General features: G+C 46.5%; 1 protein-coding gene across 2 annotated transcripts in view; it reads right to left on the reverse strand.

The window, feature by feature from the left end:
- Window positions 1–17,861, reverse strand: part of SLC6A5 (solute carrier family 6 member 5) — an 86,645-nt gene that overhangs the window by 54,174 nt on the left and 14,610 nt on the right. Inside the window, exons 1-2 of one of the 2 annotated variants that reach the window (XM_020892465.2) lie at window positions 2,286–3,073; window positions 377–916 (exon numbers count right to left, since the gene is read on the reverse strand). The exons of the other annotated variant lie outside the window; for it this stretch is intronic. Coding sequence (XP_020748124.2) covers window positions 377–916; window positions 2,286–2,288 — 543 coding nt within the window. The 5' untranslated portion in view covers window positions 2,289–3,073. Of the gene's footprint in view, window positions 1–376; window positions 917–2,285; window positions 3,074–17,861 lie in introns of those variants that run through there. 2 annotated transcript variants of the gene reach the window in all.

Here is a 17,861-nt window from a genome sequence, read left to right on the forward strand (position 1 = left end):
ATTAAGTTAAAAAAAGATCCCGTGGTTAACAAGAGGGGGAGTCCTGTCTGCGGAAAGGGGTAAGAATCTAAACGCCTCAACTGCGTGACGAGTCTGCACCTGGATGGCCGCTACCACTGAGGCTGGGAAGGAGCAGATAGTGGCAGCTCCCAAGGTCTTGAGCCCTCTGGCAGGGTTGCGGCAGCCCTCCAGCCCCTGAACTAACGACCCCCCAGCGCAGTGCGAGTTTCCGAAGCCCCAAAGCTGCCCCCCGCATCCATCACCTGGCGCTGCCAACCGGTCTCCCCATCAGCACACGTGCACCCGCTTGGGCCTGGCTCGCCTCTCCCGCGGCTGGGGAGCAGGAGGCGGCGCGGCTCCAGCCCGACCTGCTTACCTGGGCGGCAGCGGTGGCCACGCTGCCCGGGAGCACGGACGTGATTCCATCCGTGCCCAGCACCACGGTGCTCTGGCTGATATTCACCCAGCCTACGGCCGGGGTATTGTTCCGCTCCAGGGTGCCCTTGCCCACACTCACATTCGCATCCCCCTCCGGGCCCCGCAGGGCTGGAATCTTACAAGGCAGCGCATTGCCGGGCCCGGCTCCCCCTGAAGGAGGGGCTGCCTGCGCACCGTGCGCCTCGCTCCAGTCCCGCAGAGCCGCCGAGGCCGCCGGCGCCCGAGGGCTACTCAGTTTGCAAGCCCCCGCTCCTCCGGGCCGCTCGGCCTCGCAGGCTCGCGTGTCGGGGGCATGGAAAGTTTGTGCGCCGGTGGAAGCGGACCTGGGCACACGCGGCGGCGGCGCGGCGGTGGCCGCGGGAAGCTCCTGCTCCGGGCTCGTCCTGGGCGCGCACGGGCCATCGTGGTGGCCCGGGGGCACCGCCACCTCCAGGCTGTTGGCTGGTGGTTTATTCATTTCCTTGGGAGCACTGCAATCCTGCGAACACAACGTGAAGTTCGTGCAAAACTAGTCATGGCAGCCTTAAAAAATACCTGTATCCACATATAGAGACGTTCACAACTCAGATCCAGACATAAGATCCAGGGAACAAATTGGAATCTGGATTGATTTTTTTTTCCTTCTTCAAGAAAAACTGTAATCAGTATTTCTCAATCTGTCTGTCTCCCGGATAACTAGATGACATAAGGAAGCTAATATTCTCCTCCCTGATAGAAGGTGAACTAAAAAAAGATGCAGAAGTGTTTTTTGGAAGAGGGGGAAGAGGAGGGCAGAAATAGCCCTACAGCCATGAGCTCCTGCCTTCTTTGGATTTCACATCACGGCTTTGGGTGCCCACGGTCCCCATCACCATTGTAGAAAGATTCTTTAATTTTCCGCCCCATTTCCTTTGTCATTCAACAATGCACATTTGCGGCTTTTTTTTTTTTTTTTTAAATAAGCGATAGACAAGCTGTGGCCACAAAAGCTGATGCCCTGGCACCTGCAAGTGTTTGAGGCCGAATTGGTTATGTGAATCCCAGCGATCCCAAAACTACCCACACCCGCCAGGTAGTAAAGGCAAGGATAAGGAAAACGACCAAAGAATAACAACAGCCCCACAAGAACAACAATAAACCAGATTTAAAACACAAGACAGTAACCAGGTTTACCTTACACAGCCTACATTCACTTCCAGATTCCTAGATATGCAAAAGATCCTGAGAAGATTTTTGGTCCTCCCCACTCCCCAAGAATAGCTATTCACAAGAGTTTAATACCCATGCCCCTATTCTGGCTTAGGAACTGAAACTCAGGACTACTAATTTTCACTTGCTTTCTCCCAGTTGAGAATGAAAATAACTGCCAGCAATATTTTTTTTTCACCCACTTTCTCTCTTCATGTTATCTTTCAGGGCTTCATAAATATTAATACCACCAATTACTATTATACTGTAAGAATAATCATATTACCTTCACCTCAGCCACACCTAACCTTCTTGCACAAATGCACAGATCAGAACCCTTTAATTTGCACCAAATTAAGTATCTCAGCTTCAGCCAGCATTCTTATCTCAGTGCCTCTATACTCGGTGGCTCTCTTCAGTACTGGCTCCTGGTTTTTCAGTACCAAGGACAGTTCCCAGAATAGCGGGATTGGGCGACACCTCTAACCTCTTAGCTCCAGAGCCTCAGAAACCTCTTTCCCACCCCCAGGTGATGCTCACAAGTACAATGTACCTATGGTTGTCTTCCCTTTGCCTTTCAGAATACATAGAACATTTCACAAAGAAATATCCAAAACGAATCTGCCCTTCCTACACTCGCAGCCCCCTCTCCTCTTAAAAGAACAAAAGCAAACACTCACCATGTCTGAAGCGGGCAACAGATTCAACGAGTAGAGAGTGAAACCAGCTATTGACAAGACTGGGTTTGGCTCCAGCAAGAGAGGCGCTTTCTATATCTCCTTGGGAAAGGCCGGGTTTGCGTCAGTGCAAAGCAAGGTGCCCTTCGTTTGACATTTTCTTGATAATACAAGTTTGATAAATCATTACCCCCTTGGATTCGAGTTTTAAAGGGACATCAGCTGAGAGTACGCTGGCCAGTTGTCACTCAGGCGGGAGGGGGCTGCGTGTTCGGCGTGACTCATGTGGGTCTGATTACTAAACCGAAGCCGGCGGGAGGGGATGACAGAAGTTTTCCTCCTCCTAATTAAGGAAAACATGGGAGGGACACGTCCCACTGCACCCAAGCCGAGGCGCAGCCGCCAATGGATCGGATTGGGCTGCCGAGGTGGGCGCAGGGGAAGGAGTTAAATCACTGTCGTGTTTCCTTCTTTCTCCTCGGCTAGATCCCCTTGCCACCTCTCCAAACCTGCAGAAGAGGATTCCGCAGTATTACGCTAAAGAGATCGAGGGTCTGCACGAAGCACCACAGCCCTGAAATGGCTGTGCATGGGGCCCTGCATTTAAAAGGCTGTACCAACCTTGCCTGTACGTGACTTCAGATTCCCGCAGCCCAACCTCCCTGTCAGTGTTGGGGGGATCCTTAAAAAATAGGTCTTCGCTTAAAAAACTGAGGTCGAGTGTTTGCATTTCTACATTATCTCTATGAACACAATAAGAGACATTCCTAAGTAAAATTAGGATTATTCTCATTGCGTGTTTTAAGCTCCTCTGACAATATTATAGAGAAATAAAAGAAATTATTTCCAACACTGATCTGGTTCTTAGGTCACTCTCAAAGTCAAAGGAACTCCATTCTTTCTTCCTGTCCCTGTTGATAAAAATCCACCACAGCCAGGGAATGACGCACAAGGTGTAATAGACCCTCCACTTCACCATCCGCGGCAGCTGGGCGGCAGGGCTGGCCCTCGGGGTGCCGGCAGAGGAGGGTCTACCGTATTGACGCTAGGGTGGAGGTGGCCTCAGTGAGAAAAAAAGATGGGTTTTCCTGCTGGTACAAAGCAATGACTGCAGTCATAAGACAGGGAACACACTTTTACAAAGCGGGTAGTTTGGAGACTGGCAGGGGGGTCGTAGCAAACGCTTCCCCTCTGGCCGAGCCGGTTCAGAGAACTCCAGGCCTTGGAAACGGGGAGCTCCGCAGAGCATTCTGTGCCTACCCTGCTGCCCGCAGCCGTGCCCACTGCCTCGGGGTCGGCGGCGTCGCACTCGACTGGGCTGTCCCCACGCGGCGTGAGGACAAAGCTGCGGCGAGGCTGCGGCGGCAGATTGCGGTGGGCGCCCAGGGCATTCCTGCCGGGGCCCTCCCGCCTCCTTCCGAGCCGCGCCAGTGCACGCGGATGCCTCAGCTCACTGGCTCTGCCCCTCCAAGAGCAGCCGGCTAGGGACCCACGGTCTGCATGAAGATGGAAGGGGGAGAGGTTCCTGAAGTGCTATTCCTCACCAAATTTCCTGGGGGCCGGGGGGTGGGGGCTTCAGGCCTCTTTCCATTGTAGTTTTGATTGAACATTTATTAAGCTCTCAACATTGAACAATCGTTCAAGGGCTTTCCATGAATGGGCTTTTCCATTTAGCGTTAAAAACAGTTTTTGAGAAACTCCCAGTTAGAAAGCGGGAGACGGGGGCTCAGAAAGTCACCTTCGAATCCTGGAGAGTCTTCCCAACCCTCCCAACAAGGCCGTCTGGGGGCCCGATAGCGCTTTTCTGGCGGGAAACCCAGCGAGGTGGCGGAGGGGGAAGAAGGCAGGTGGAGTGGGACTGTGGTGGGCTCTAGCTGCAGGAGGGTGAGAAGAGCGGGTGAGGCCAGGAATCCCACATGGGGCGCTTGCTTCGACCCCGGCGGGATCGTGGAAACACCTTGGACTCCCGGAGCGTACGGGAAATCAAGGGGCTCTGCCAGGCGCTTCTTCCCAAACAGTCCGCAAAGATTCAAAGCAGGATTCGAGAACTTAGGTAAAGGGCAGGCAAGGCAGCCCCGAATTTCTGCGCCAGGACGGGCACTCTTAGATCCGGGTAGGCCTCGCCCTCCAGGCCCTGGGCGGACTTCCAAAAGACAGTCACGACTTCGAAGTCCGTTTTCGCAATTTGCATTCGAGCCGCCCCCGCCAAGTGCCAGGTGCGCACAGACGTCCCGGCCCGGGCGGGAGAGAGGGAAGTGCGCAGAGGCGGCGGCGTACTGCGGTCCTGCCGCCCCGAGCCCTGGCTCAGCCCCGCCACCCCCGGGTCTGACGTTTCCCCCGCAGGCCCTCCCCGGCCAAGTGCGCACTCGTTGCCCGCGTGGGGCCCGACGTGCGTCAGGCCCTTTGGAGGTGGCTGAAGCGGTGGCTGCAGGGCTTTAGCGGAGGCGCTGCTTTGACTTCCCACCTCCTCCCCTTCCAGTGGCTAGATCCTGCAGAGGAGGGGCCGCGTGAGCGGAGGCAGAGTGCGGAGCGGGGAGACCTAGATGGGTCGATCTGAAGTCTATTCGGGTGTGGAGTGGCGGGCATCAGCCTAGCAGCAGGGCAGGGGCGAGAAGGCTGGGGAGAGCGCGGGGCGGGAGGCGGGGCGGGGGTGGGCAGCGCCGAGGAGGGAGCCGCAGTATTAAAATACGAGGAGGCTCCGGTCCTGCCACTGCGGGCCTCCATCCCCCGCCCTCGGCCGCCGCCTGTGTGGAGTGATAATCGGGCTCTGAGCACCGCCGCCGAGCAGGCCGTAAATCCGCATCCATCACCGCGCAGCCATTCGGTCGGAATTAGCCAGTCACTATGGCCTTAATTACTTTGTCAAAGATGAAAAATAGTAATTGATTTTGCCTTCGATCGCTCTGCTCCCCCTCCTCCTCTTGCAGTTAAGCAAATAAATAGTTACTTTTGAAAACTCGTGTCTACCGGGCAGAATGTGGAGGTGGGGAGGGGGGAGAATTTAGTGAAAAAGAGGCCATCCAGTGGCAGCCCTGACGCCAGCGCTTGTATCAAGTCGCAGGGGGCAAACTGGGGCCCAGGCAGGAGAGGACCAGAAGCTCAGCCTTTCGCATTCAAGGTGCTGCCCTCAACCGCGCTAGAGGAGGAGAAAAAAGGGAGAGGAAGCGGCGTTTAACAAGCCCTGGCTCTGGTGTTAGCCTGGCGCTTGCGGTGCCAGCTTCCTCGCGTCCGCAGGGCAGCAGGTGACAAACAGCTGCCTGGCCAGTTTGACAGAATGGCGAAGAAACTTGCCTAAGGTCAGAGCGCAGAGCCAGAATTTGAGCCCACGTCAGTGCTGACTCTGGTCCATTGTCTGTATCTATGTTCAGATGATTTTGCTATGAGCTACAAACACCCAGGACTTCTATAGATGCCAGGTGCATGGACTCAATGTGGGTTTCAGGTGACAGTGATAAAACAGGAGGAAAGCCATGCAGTATTTTTATCCCTCTTGTCTGCTACCGCCTGGTTCTACTGGAGTGTTGTTCTGTGTTAAGAATGTGGGCTCTGCCAGACACACTACCCCACCTCCTGGCTCTGTGATCTTGGGGAGAAATTCTCAACCTGTAAAATGAGGATAATAAGAATATGTATTAACCTCCCTCAAGGGTTGTATGTGGATTAAATGAGAGTATGCCTGTGCAGTACCTACACTGAAGCTGGCTGCCTGGTATTCTTTCAATAAGCAATGGTTATTTTCCAGACCACAAGAATTATCTGTTTGAAGCCCTAGATTTAACAGATAGATCTTTCTTTGTTTGAAGCCCCTTTAGATTTAGCAAATAAATCCAGTTCTTTCTCCCTGGTCCGGAAGATTCACTGTTGGTAGACGTGCACAGAACAGAAAGCCTAACAAAGTAGATAATCACTGTGCAACACTTTGCCTCCTCAGTCAGTGGTGTGGCCCCTGTGATAATCAAGTATTTACCTCATTAAAGACAATTGAGAGCATCCTGAGAGCCTGGGCGAAGTGTGTGCTGTTTAGGTGAAGGTCCATCTCAACGTACTCAGCAGAACCTTAGATCTCTGTAATCAGCGTCACTGCCCAGTTCTGCTTTGAACCTTGGGTGTCAGGGGGACACCAACTATTCGGGGCATGCCTCCCTCACCACAGCATTTCAGAGCAGTCTGTAAGTAACTAGTCTGTGTGTAAAATGTAGGTCCAATGTAACGAGACTCAGACAGGCAGGATGCTTGTTCCTGAGTCAGCACTAGTGGTCCTTCTCAGCTCACTGCAGCAAAACACAGGACAGTGGGTGCAGGCGCAGAAGGAGAGAAGTTTAAAACAAGATGCAGAGGATGTTCAAGGTCACCTATCGTCCCATATGTCTGCTTTACAGTGAGGAAACAGCGGTCCCGGGAGGAGAAGTGAGTGTTCAAGGTCACTTGCAAATTAAGAAACAAAGTCTAGCATCATCTCTTTTTTTCAAAGGATAAAAAAAAAAAAATCCACATTAGATCAATAGCATGTCTAAAGCATGAAATGATTTTGTAGCCTTGAAAGGAATGGTTTAGAGCCATACAGTTGGTTTGAACAGATTCTCATGAGGTTTTAAATAAGAATGGCAGATACACTAAAGTGTGTATATCATTCCAGTGTGTGTGTGTGTGTGTGTCTGTCTGTCTGTCTGTCTGTCTGTCTTCCAGTAAAATGTGGAAGCACACATTCTAGGAAGTACCTGGGATTACTGGTGGGCAGTGTGGGCATTGACATGAACAGAGGGGAGAGGGCAAGAGGTTAAAAAAAAAAGGAAGAAAAGGAAAAGACTATACTTTGAAAAAAAAATGGTTGTAAGATCATATGTATAAATTTATGTAAAAATGTTTATAAACAATTTTTTTATAAACAATTTTTAAAAGAAAAAATTCAGTACTAAAACCTACTGCTTTAATTAATGATAATATTCACCAGGCTACTTTCATTAGGAAGCATTAAGCCTACATCTATTTGACTGTCTTTCTCTGAGGAGTAGAACTCAGAAAAATGAATTCAGTTAATTAAGGATCTCAGCTACCGATATTTGGCTAATCTTCCTTCCTAAAGTCCTGGTGATTGTCTCCTAGCTCTGCTGGGCTGGAACCAGGGTCTAATCAAAACCTTTAGGGGACATAGTTTTAGAAAAGATGATGATTTTCTGCCCCCTACCCCCATTCTTGCAATGTCCACTAAGCTATAAGATAATTTAAACTAAAACAACACTAAACTGTAATTTTCTGATTTCTTATTCCATAATGACATTGATATTTTTCTGAACAACAACATATTCACTTCTTTCTCCTGCCTCCCTCCTCCCCTTTTTAAAATCATTCTTTTGGTAGACCTGCTTTTTAGTCACTCAGTCATGTCCAACTCTATGCAATCCCATGGACTGTAGCCCACCAGGCTTCACTGTCCACTGGATTTCCCAGGCAAGAATACTGGAGTGGGTTGCCATTCCCTTCTCCAGGGGATCCTCCAGACCCAGGGATCGAACCTGGGTCTCCCACATTGCAGGCAGACACTTTACCTTCTGAGCCACCAGGGAAGCCCCAAGACCTGCTCTAATGGTTCTATATGTTTGGGATAACTACTTAGTAATCAATTTCCAAGTTTAAGTCTTCTGTGTTTATTCTGCTTTAAGTTCCCAAAACCAAAGTTGGGGAAACCAGTTTTGAAAGAGAGATCAGGTCTCCAATATATTTACTACTAGAAAAAGAAATTTTCTAATACACGGCTTCTCCGGTGGCACAGACAGTAAAGAATCTGCCTGCAACGTGGGAGACAGGTTCAACCCCTGGTCAGGAAGATCTCCTACAGAAGGAAATGGAAACCCATCTAGTATTCTTGCCTGGAGAATTCCATGGCCAGAGGAGCCTGGTGGGCTACAGTCCATGGATCACAAAGAGTCAGACATGACTGAGTGACTAACACTTTACTTCAATGCATGGGGTACAAGAGAACTGACGTTTATTAAATGCTAGTAGAGGTGAGTCTTTTTTTCTTCCCTTTCTTGAATGTCCCTATTTCCCTTGGACTTTCGTTGCTGTCCTAATTAGTGGGGATGGTGGTGGGGGGTGGGGGCTGGAGATTTGAGTTCAATGTCAGGCAAACCTAGCAGGAATTCCCACAAGTAGAGCAGAACAGATGTTGGGAAGCTTTACTGTATAGGCAGTTGATAGAGTTAACTCAAGGCTATTGAGTCAAACCTGAGCAAGATTCAGAAAGACACAATGGTGAAGACGGTGGCCAAGAAAGTGGGACGTTGAAAATTCAAGATCTCTTACACCAGTGGGAGCTGCCAGGCAGCATAGATACATCTCTGAACCTTAGATTTTGTCATTTGGTAGTGCCCTTGTAAATTGGGTCTAGGGGACATGGACATTGGCCCTAAATTTGGTTCTATTGGTTCTAGTAATCTACAGCATTTGATATGATATGAGATCATATCGAACAATGGCCTGAACGAGTTCAGCTCAGTCTTTCTCTATCTTTGATAGACAACTCAGAGTTCATTAATCATGATGGTAGTTGTCCCCTGGGATGTCACCATTAGGGCTTGGAAATGATCCATGATATGTTTAAAATTAAACTCGTGGAGTCTGCATTCCACTAAAGAATGTTTCTATGTTCTATTTAAACCTATTTCTGGGTGGAGTTAACATGATATGTTCAGTCGTGTCTGACTCTTTGCAAACCCATGGTCTGTAGCCTAGCTAGTTCCTCTGCCCACCATGGGATTTTCCAGGCAAGAGTACTGGAGTGGGTTGCCATTTTCTTCCCCAATAGTGAAAATAGGGCTTTAGAATTAGATAGAGTCAGGAGTTTGAATCCAAGTTAAGCCACTAGCTGTGTGTTCTTGGGCAGTTACTTATCCTTCAAGCCTTGCTTTCCTTTTTAGTAAAATGCAGTAATTAAATGAGATTAAGCATATGAAAGCTTCTAGTACAGTGCTTGGCACAGAGTAAGAGCTCTTCTTACCTTGAGATTGTGGGTTTTGATTGACACTATTCCCCAAGAGATGTAACAAAAAGACTCCTTTCTCTAGAGCTTAATGTTACTGGTTTTTTTTTTTTTTTTTTTTGGCCAAATTGTATTCTCCCCATCCTTCTTAAAAAGACATGAGCTTTTTCTGGTGTCCTTTTCTGTTTTGCTTTGGACATTTACATCATTTCAGAATGTTCTATTGGACAGCACTGGTCCAAATTGTAAAGCCTTCCAAGGCAGAAGAATTTGATTTTTTCAAAGCCTCTATACTTCTACGTGGAAGGACAGATGCTGAGACTTCAATACTTCGGCCACCTGATCCAAAGAACTGACTCACTGGAAAAGACCCAGATGCTGGGAAAGATTGAGGGCAGGAAGAGAAGGGGGAGACAGAGGATGAGATGGTTGGATGGCATCACTGAGTCAACAGACATGAGTTTGCACCAACTCTGGCAGATGGTGAAGGTCAGGGAAGCCTGGCATGCTGCAGTCCATGGGGTCACAAAGAGTTGGACACAACTTAGCAACTGAACAACCATCTGCCTTTTCTTTCACTTATATTGTAGATTTAGCTCTGCCCCATTGCCATGAAATATATATTATTTTTAATTGCTGCACAGATTTTCATGATATGAATACACTACAATTTAACTAAGAAGTAATTATTGTACATTTGAATTTTTTCCAATATTTATTATAAATACTACTGCATCACATATCTGTCAATACATCTTTGCTCACAGCTCTAATCTGGATTCATAATGCAGATTTCTGAATATGGAATTACAGTTTAAAGGAATTACACATTTTTGAGAACTGGAACCATCTTATTTGGACCAGTTTTGTTTCATTGATGTTTGCCTCAAGATACAGACATGGAGCTGTGTATGAAAATGTAACTGTGCTCTGAGCAGAGGGTGACAATGCATTTTTCCCCATTCCTTTTCCCAGCAATACCCAGCAATCTGTGAACACTTCTGGCTATAAAAAAGCCACGGGAACATAAGGCCTTAGTATGTTTCTGTAAAGACTAAACCAGCTTTCTCTTTAGCGTAAAGGAATTTTTAAATGGAAAGAATATTACTTGGTAAATACAAATATTTGTAATTATCAGTATGCACAATATCCAAATTTTATTAATATAACTATTAGGCCCAAACAAATAAGCCCATCTGTTTACACAGGATTTGTAATGACTAAATAGTTGTGAGAAATAACACAAACATTTTTAAAACGTGCAGGACCCGTGAATGCTTGCTCTGCAGTTGAAATGCCTGGTTCAGAGCTCTCCCTGGATTCTGCAGATTACATGGATGATGACATGGTTTTCCAAGTCATTAACTAGGGCACAGCTTTGGGGCCAAATGAGAAGCAACATCCAAATCAGTCTAAGAGTCAGGGTGACTGGTCGAGCTGACAAAGGAAACACCCTCTGTCATTCAGCACTGTGGGAGCATTTGGGGAGTGTGATTGCCTGTGAAGACTCATGGTTCAATGAGTCCATTGTTTCACAAAGGCCTGGTTTCACTGATACTAAGAGAAGAGGGTGAATTCTGCCCCCACATGGGCTATTTAGGTGACACTGTCAAAGACATTTCCAATGTTTTTTTTTTCCTTAGAACTTTATTCTGCCTTTTTTTTTGGCATATGACACAGCTTGCGGGATATCAGTTCCCCAACCAGGGACTGAACCTGAACCATAGCGGTGAAAGCACCAAATCCTAACCACTAGACCACCAAGGAGCTCCACGATTCCGCCCACTTTTTTTTTTTTTTTTTTTTTTGCATTAAAAAGCTTTTCTGTATTGCATTAGAGAAAAATACAAGCAAAAAGAAGAGAATAAACATCACCCCTCCAGGACTCTTTTGCTTGCAAGAGACAGAAACTCAATTCAAAACTAGTTGAAACTCAAGGTAATAAAGTAATGTCTAGGTCAAGGTCAGAGGGGAGTTGACCTCAGGTGGGCGGAATCCCAGGATGCTCACAGCTTGAGGGTTCTCTCTCTGAGTCCTGGGCTCTGTGGGTCCATCTGTCACATGTTTTCAGACCCTCACATTACAGAAGTCATGCCACCAAAATTCTGATTTCATGCTCATGGATTATCATCCAAGGGGAAAGAGATAGCTTCATCTGTACCTCAGTTTGGGAAGTTTTGGGAAAAGACCCTAATAGGTTAGACCCTGAGACAAGGCTTTTGATGCAGGTGGAATATTTGGGAAAGGGTACAAGGGAACACAGATGAGGGAGCAAGGAAATTTCACCAGACGGGAGAAGAGTCTCAGAGAGAAACAAGAGAGACATGGGTGTCGGAGGTGGGGAGCCGTCAGTATCCAGGGAACTGTCCAGCACTGTTGCAGGTGAACTCAGAGAAGGGACAGAGCAGTGTGGGTGGGATATCAACAGCACTTTAGTTTGCTGCCCATTGAGACCAGTCGTGCCAGACACTGACTGGTCCAGGCTTGGTCACATGTCCATTTCTTGGGTCCAGTGAGGCAGCATGCTGTGAGTGAAAGCTCCATCGACCTCATGGAGGGGGAAGAAATGTCCCACCCCAAAGAGAAGGATAGTAAATTATAGTTATCAATATAAGTGCAGGAGAGATTATGGACATCATTACAATTATAAAAGATATTCACTTCCAAATTTTAATTCTATTACAGGATTATAGCCATTGAATGTTTTAGTAAATATCCTTCCAGATTGTATTTCTTTATGCATTTTTCTTTCTAAACTGGAAACATGTCCTCTATGTATACTTTCACTTTTTCTAATAGGATATAATCTCTTCAATACATAGTGAACACTTTTCTCTATATTAAGATATTGTAGAAATATATAAAACATATCAGTCAATATATTAAAATTTTTTGTACTAAATTATTTGATTAAAAGTGGACTTGGAGGATGAATATATGAAATCCCATCCCCAGTAATCTCTCTGTCCAGATGAAGAAGTGTCAGTGGTAGAAATGAGGGTATCAGAGGAAGCAATGCTAAAAAAGCACCAATTTTGGAATTATAGGGCTTGGGGTTTGAAGTCTAATTCTTAATATGGCCTTCGTCAATGTATTTAATCTTACAAAACCTCATATCTTAATTTACACAGCCTTTACTAACTTCCCTAACTTTACTAACTTGGGGCTTCCCTGGTGGTTTAGAGGGTAAAGCATCTGCCTGCAATGTGGGAGACCTGGGTTTGATCCCAGGTCAGGAAGATCCCCTGGAGAGGGAAATGGCGACTCATTCCAGTACTCTTGCCTGGAAAATTCCATGGATGGAGAAGCCTGGTATGCTATCCTACATTGAATCGCAAAGAGTCACATACGACTGAGCAACTTAACTTCTCAAAGGCTAAACAAAATAGCAGCTCTTACTATTATCATCTGTAACATAAGGACCATCACTCCTTACTGATAGCATTGTTCTAAGGCTTGAATGAAGTCATTCAAATAATATGCCCAGGAGAGAGCTAGAGACATAGTGGGTCTTAATTAATGATAATGTGTTGCTACGATCCCTTGATCTTACTTTAAGGCAGACTTTCCTGCCAGGAAAAGATTTTGGGCATCATAACAATCAAAGGAGTTGTTGTTCAGTTGCCAAGTTGTGTCTGACTCATTGCAACCCCATGGACTGCAGCACACCAGGGTTCCCTGTCCTTCCCTATCTCCTGGCGTTTGCTCAGACTCATGTACATTGAGTTGATAATACCATCCAACCATCTCATCCTCTGTCACCCTCTTCTCCTCATGCCCTCAATCTTTCTCACCATCAGGGTCTTTTCCAATGAATCAACTCTTCGAATCAGGTGGCCAAAGTATTAGAGCTTCAGCTTCAGTATCAGTCTTTCCAATGAATATACGGGTTGATTTCCTTTAGGATAGACTGGTTTGACCTTGCAATCCAAGAGGCTCTCAAGAGTCTTCTCCAGCACCATAATTTGAAAACATCATTCTTTGGTACTCAGCTTTCTTTATGGTCCAACTCTCACAGCTGTACATGACTACTGGAAAAACCATAGCTTTGACTAGATGGACCTTCATCGGTAAAAGGAGTACGTTATGCCTATAGAACCTCCCAAACTCAATGATTTTTTACTTGGCTACTGACTCCCCTGAAATTCTACCAATTACCAATTCAAAGTTCTTTTAGGAACATAACCAAGTTTTCTTTTTTTAAACTTTAACATACTCCAAGAACAACTAATTACACATTTACATCCTGGTGTAAACTTTATTATATGGCTTTCCTCCTTACACCTAACTGACACCTGCAATATCTGTAAACAAAAACTCTAGTTAAGAAAGATAGGAGTAGGCAGACAGTATTGTACCATAAGCTATCGTAGTGGAGGTCCCAAACATTAGACATGTTTGTGCTGTCAGAAGGGAACATGATGTTTCTGATCCTTGTAGCTTTTGGAAGAGAGGTATCAGGAGGTGCAACAATGCCTTAGAAAGGTAAACTTTCTCTCTGATTTTTCAATTATTTTCAATCTGAGAAAGGTAAACTTTCTGTCTTGTTTTTCAACTATTGTCAATCCCCTAAAATTACTAATAAGAATGAACGAATTTGTTCCAATTGAATTGAGTTCCAATTTTCCATCTTTTCCCATGACTTTAGATGGAAATGCTCTAAATTAGGTATCAGATGCTCTGAGTCTAGCACCAATGAATTGTGCTGCCTTGGATAAATTACACATTTCTCTGAGACTCACTTTCTGCAGTTAGAAGGAGATAATAAATCTTGTTATGCCTAACTCTCAAAGCTGAGGCAAAGATCAAATAAGATAATGGAATGGAGAGAGCTAGGTGATTATAAAATACCGTGCAGTCATGGGAACCTGAAGCTCTATATTCCAATATTCATGGGCCTGATGCCCACACATCTGGGCTGAGTCACAGGGGTGTGTGTGTGTGTGTGTGTGTGTGTGTGTGTGTGTGTATTTTGCAGGAGAAGAAAGTGAAAGTGAAAGTTGCTCACTCATGTCTGATTGTTTGCAACCCCATAGACTGTATAATCCGTAGAATTCTCCAGGCCAGAATACTGGAGTGGGTAGCCTTTCCCTTCTCCAGGGGGTCTTCCCAACCCAGGGATCGAACCCAGGTCACCCACATTGCAGGTGCATTCTTTACCAGCTGAGCCACAAAGGAAGCCCAAGAATACTGGAGTGGGTAGCCTATCCCTTCTCCTGTGGATCTTCCCAACCCAGGAACTGAACTAGGGTTTCCTACACTGCAGGTAGATTCTTCACCAACTGAGCTATGAGGGAAGCAGGAGAAGGGTGTTTCTTAAAGAGGAGCATAATCAAGGTCACTTACCTAAGGAACGGACTGTTGTCAGGCTCAGAACGAGAAAAAGATGCCATGAGCTGCATGAGGCAGTCTGGTAGGTATTTTCCCATAATACACCCTTTCCCATAATAATCTTCTTTTCCCATAATAATTAGGTTTAGCTGGGCACATGGCAAACCAGTTAAAGATGACATATCTAAGGGACTTCCCTGGTGGTCCAGTGGTTACGAGTTTGCACTTCCAATGCAGAGAGCACAGGGAACTGGTCAGGGAACTAAGATCCCACATACCACGCAGTACAGCCAGAAGGGAAACAACAACAGAAAGCAAACTATATTATGCGTTTGTATGACTGAATCCCTTTGCTGTTCACCTGAAACTGTCAGAACATTGTTAATTGGCTATACTCCAATAAAAATCAAAAAGTTACAAATAAAAGAAATCTGCCCCCGCCCCAGCCCCAAACACAATGGCAACAACAACAAAAAAGGATGTCTCTAAGCCTTCCTTATAGCTCGGTGAACCCTAGTCACTAACTTCTGGCCAAATGAGATATAAGCTAATGATGGGTGAACTCAGGGTCTTAACTTAAAACCCTGAGCATACACTCTCCATCCCTGTTAGGTGAGAGATGATGGCTACCACTTTGTGCCTACAAGGAAGAAAGCCACGTGTTAAGAACGGCACCCCTTCCCTCATGTTTCTACTATGACATGAAGACAAATTCTTATCTAGTTTAAGGTACTGATATTTGGGGTCTGTTAGTTACAGCAGCTCAGACTTTACCCTAACACATTGGACATTCCATACAACATCAACAGGTCCCTGCCCCCAGTGGGAGCAAAAGTCTTTTGTCAAATTGAGGCAGTGTCCATGCAGCTGACTGAAGGATTCCTTGCCTCCTTGATTTACTGGAAGACCAATGAGACGTTTTTCTTGAAAGCCATATCTGTCAGCACGGCCTACCGAGGTCATATCCCCGAGGCAAGCAGCGTCTGTCTCAGATTGAAAGCAGAGCCTGAGTCCCACCCCTGCTCCTTTATTCTGTGCTGCTGTTGAGCTAGACTCCCAGGGGCAGAGTGGAGTATGTGTTCATTCATTGTATCCACCCATAATGATAATGGGTCTCTGCATGTCTGCTAGGATCCAGACAGAGTGTGGTGCTCTATATCCATATCATTCCCTGGTAGCTCAGCTGGTAAAGAATCCACCTGCAATGTAGGAGACCCTGGTTTGATTCCTGGGTTGGGATGATCCCTTGGAGAAGGGATAGGCTACCCACCCCAGAATTCCTGGGCTTCCCTGGTGGCTTAGACCATAAAGACTCCGCAATGATGCGGGAGACCTGGGTTTGATCCCTGGGTGGGAAGATCCCTGGAGAAGAAAATGGCAGCCCACTCCAGTATTGTTGCTTGAGAATTCCTTGGACAGAGAAGCCTGGTGGGCTACAGTCCATGGGGTCACAAAGAGTTGGACACGACTGAGTGACTAACACTTTCACTTTCGTCCATAGCCTTAAGATAAGTGGTATTTTTTGGACCAAGAAACAGTCTCAGAGAGGTTGAGTGAGTTCCCTGAGGCAACACAGAGCCTAGATGATGTCAAGGCAGATTGGACTCATTCTATAGCCTCTGCTTCTTCCACTCCATGGACTGCCTTCAGACAAGCTGTCTACTTCAAAACATGGTTTAAGGTTGTGGAGCAAAGCTGGCCTCTTCCTACTGAGATAAGAATCCAGGGGTCTGGACACGTTTTCTCACAACCATTCACTACCCGCTGCCCACAGTTTGGGCTTTCACCCTTTCAGAGGGTTTTAATCTTTGTGAGCATGTGTGCCTGGGCATGCATGAATGTGTATGCTGGCTACTTCTGAGATCTGATGAAAGCTCTGGAAATATCCACAGCATTATGAATTGAATTGTGTCCCCCCATCCCCCAAATATGTTGGAGTCCTAAGCCTCAGTACCGCAGAATGTGGTCTTATTGGGTCTTGAACAGAGGTGATCAAGTTAAAACGAGGGTGGCCCTAATTTGATACGATCTGTGTCCTTGTAAAATGGGGACATTTGGACACAGAGATAGACACACATAGAGGAATGGTGCTGTCAGAGACACAGCAAAGACAGCCATCTACAAGTCAAAGAGGGAGGCCTTCTTACCCTGCCGGCGGTACTGTGATACTGCTGTCCTGGGAAATGAACACATCACTCAGTTTATGTACATACTCACTAAATATCACACACAAATTCTGGGAATTCATAATTCACCCAGAATATCCACAGACCCTTATTGAAGGACCCTAGCAAAGTTCTATTTCCTAAAAGCCTTCCAATGCCTACAATTAAAATACTATCAAAAACAAAAAGCATTTAGGCCTACCTTGATAATCCAGGATAATCTCACCATCTCAAGACTCTCAATCACATCTGCAAAGTTCTCTCTTTCTCTCTCATCATATGATAACATTCACAGGTTCCAGAAATTAGACAAGGGCATCTTTTAGGGGAACATCAGTCAGCCTACTGTGATCTGTCTTCTGGGCTCCAAAGATGCATGCCTGGCCCACACAGGCATAATGCATCCAGCCCATTCCTACATTCCCCCAAATTTCAACCTATGAAAGTATCAGTGCATCTGAAACTCCCATCTAAATATCATCAACTCAGACTTCCCTGGGGTGGGGTGGGGCAGTGATTAAGAATCTGCCTGCCTATGCACGTAACATGAAGTTGGTCCCTGGTTCAGGTGGACCCCACATGCCGTGGGGCAAGTGAGCCCCTGCACCATACGCAACTACAGAGCCCGTGTGCTCTAGAGCCTGTACTCTGCACCAAGAGACACCAAGAGAAACCACGGCGATGAGAGGCCCTCACACCGCAGCTAGAGCAGCCCCCGCTCACTACAACCAGAGAAAGTCCACGTGCGGCAGCAAGACCCAGTGCAGCCCAAAGTAAACACAGAAATAAGTCAGTTAATTAAAAAAATAAATATCATCAGCTCAAAAGCCCCAAATCTCATCATTTAAATCATCTAAATCAAGCATGAGACTCTGTATCATAACATCCTGGGCCAGAACTGCCCTCAATCTGTGAACCAATGAAATTAGAAAGCCAGTCATCTGCTCCCACAATGGTGGGGTGGGCAGTGACAGACATTCTCATTCCAAAGGGAGAAAAGGTGAAGAAGAAAGAGTCAAAACCCAGCAGGGCAAATTCCATTAGGTTTCAAGGCTTGGGGATGATCCTCTGGGTTGGAAGCTCTGTTCTTGGGGCCCATGACTT

The sequence above is a fragment of the Odocoileus virginianus genome, chromosome 28, assembly GCF_023699985.2.
Source record: "Odocoileus virginianus isolate 20LAN1187 ecotype Illinois chromosome 28, Ovbor_1.2, whole genome shotgun sequence".
In the NCBI taxonomy this organism is placed as follows: domain Eukaryota; kingdom Metazoa; phylum Chordata; class Mammalia; order Artiodactyla; family Cervidae; genus Odocoileus; species Odocoileus virginianus.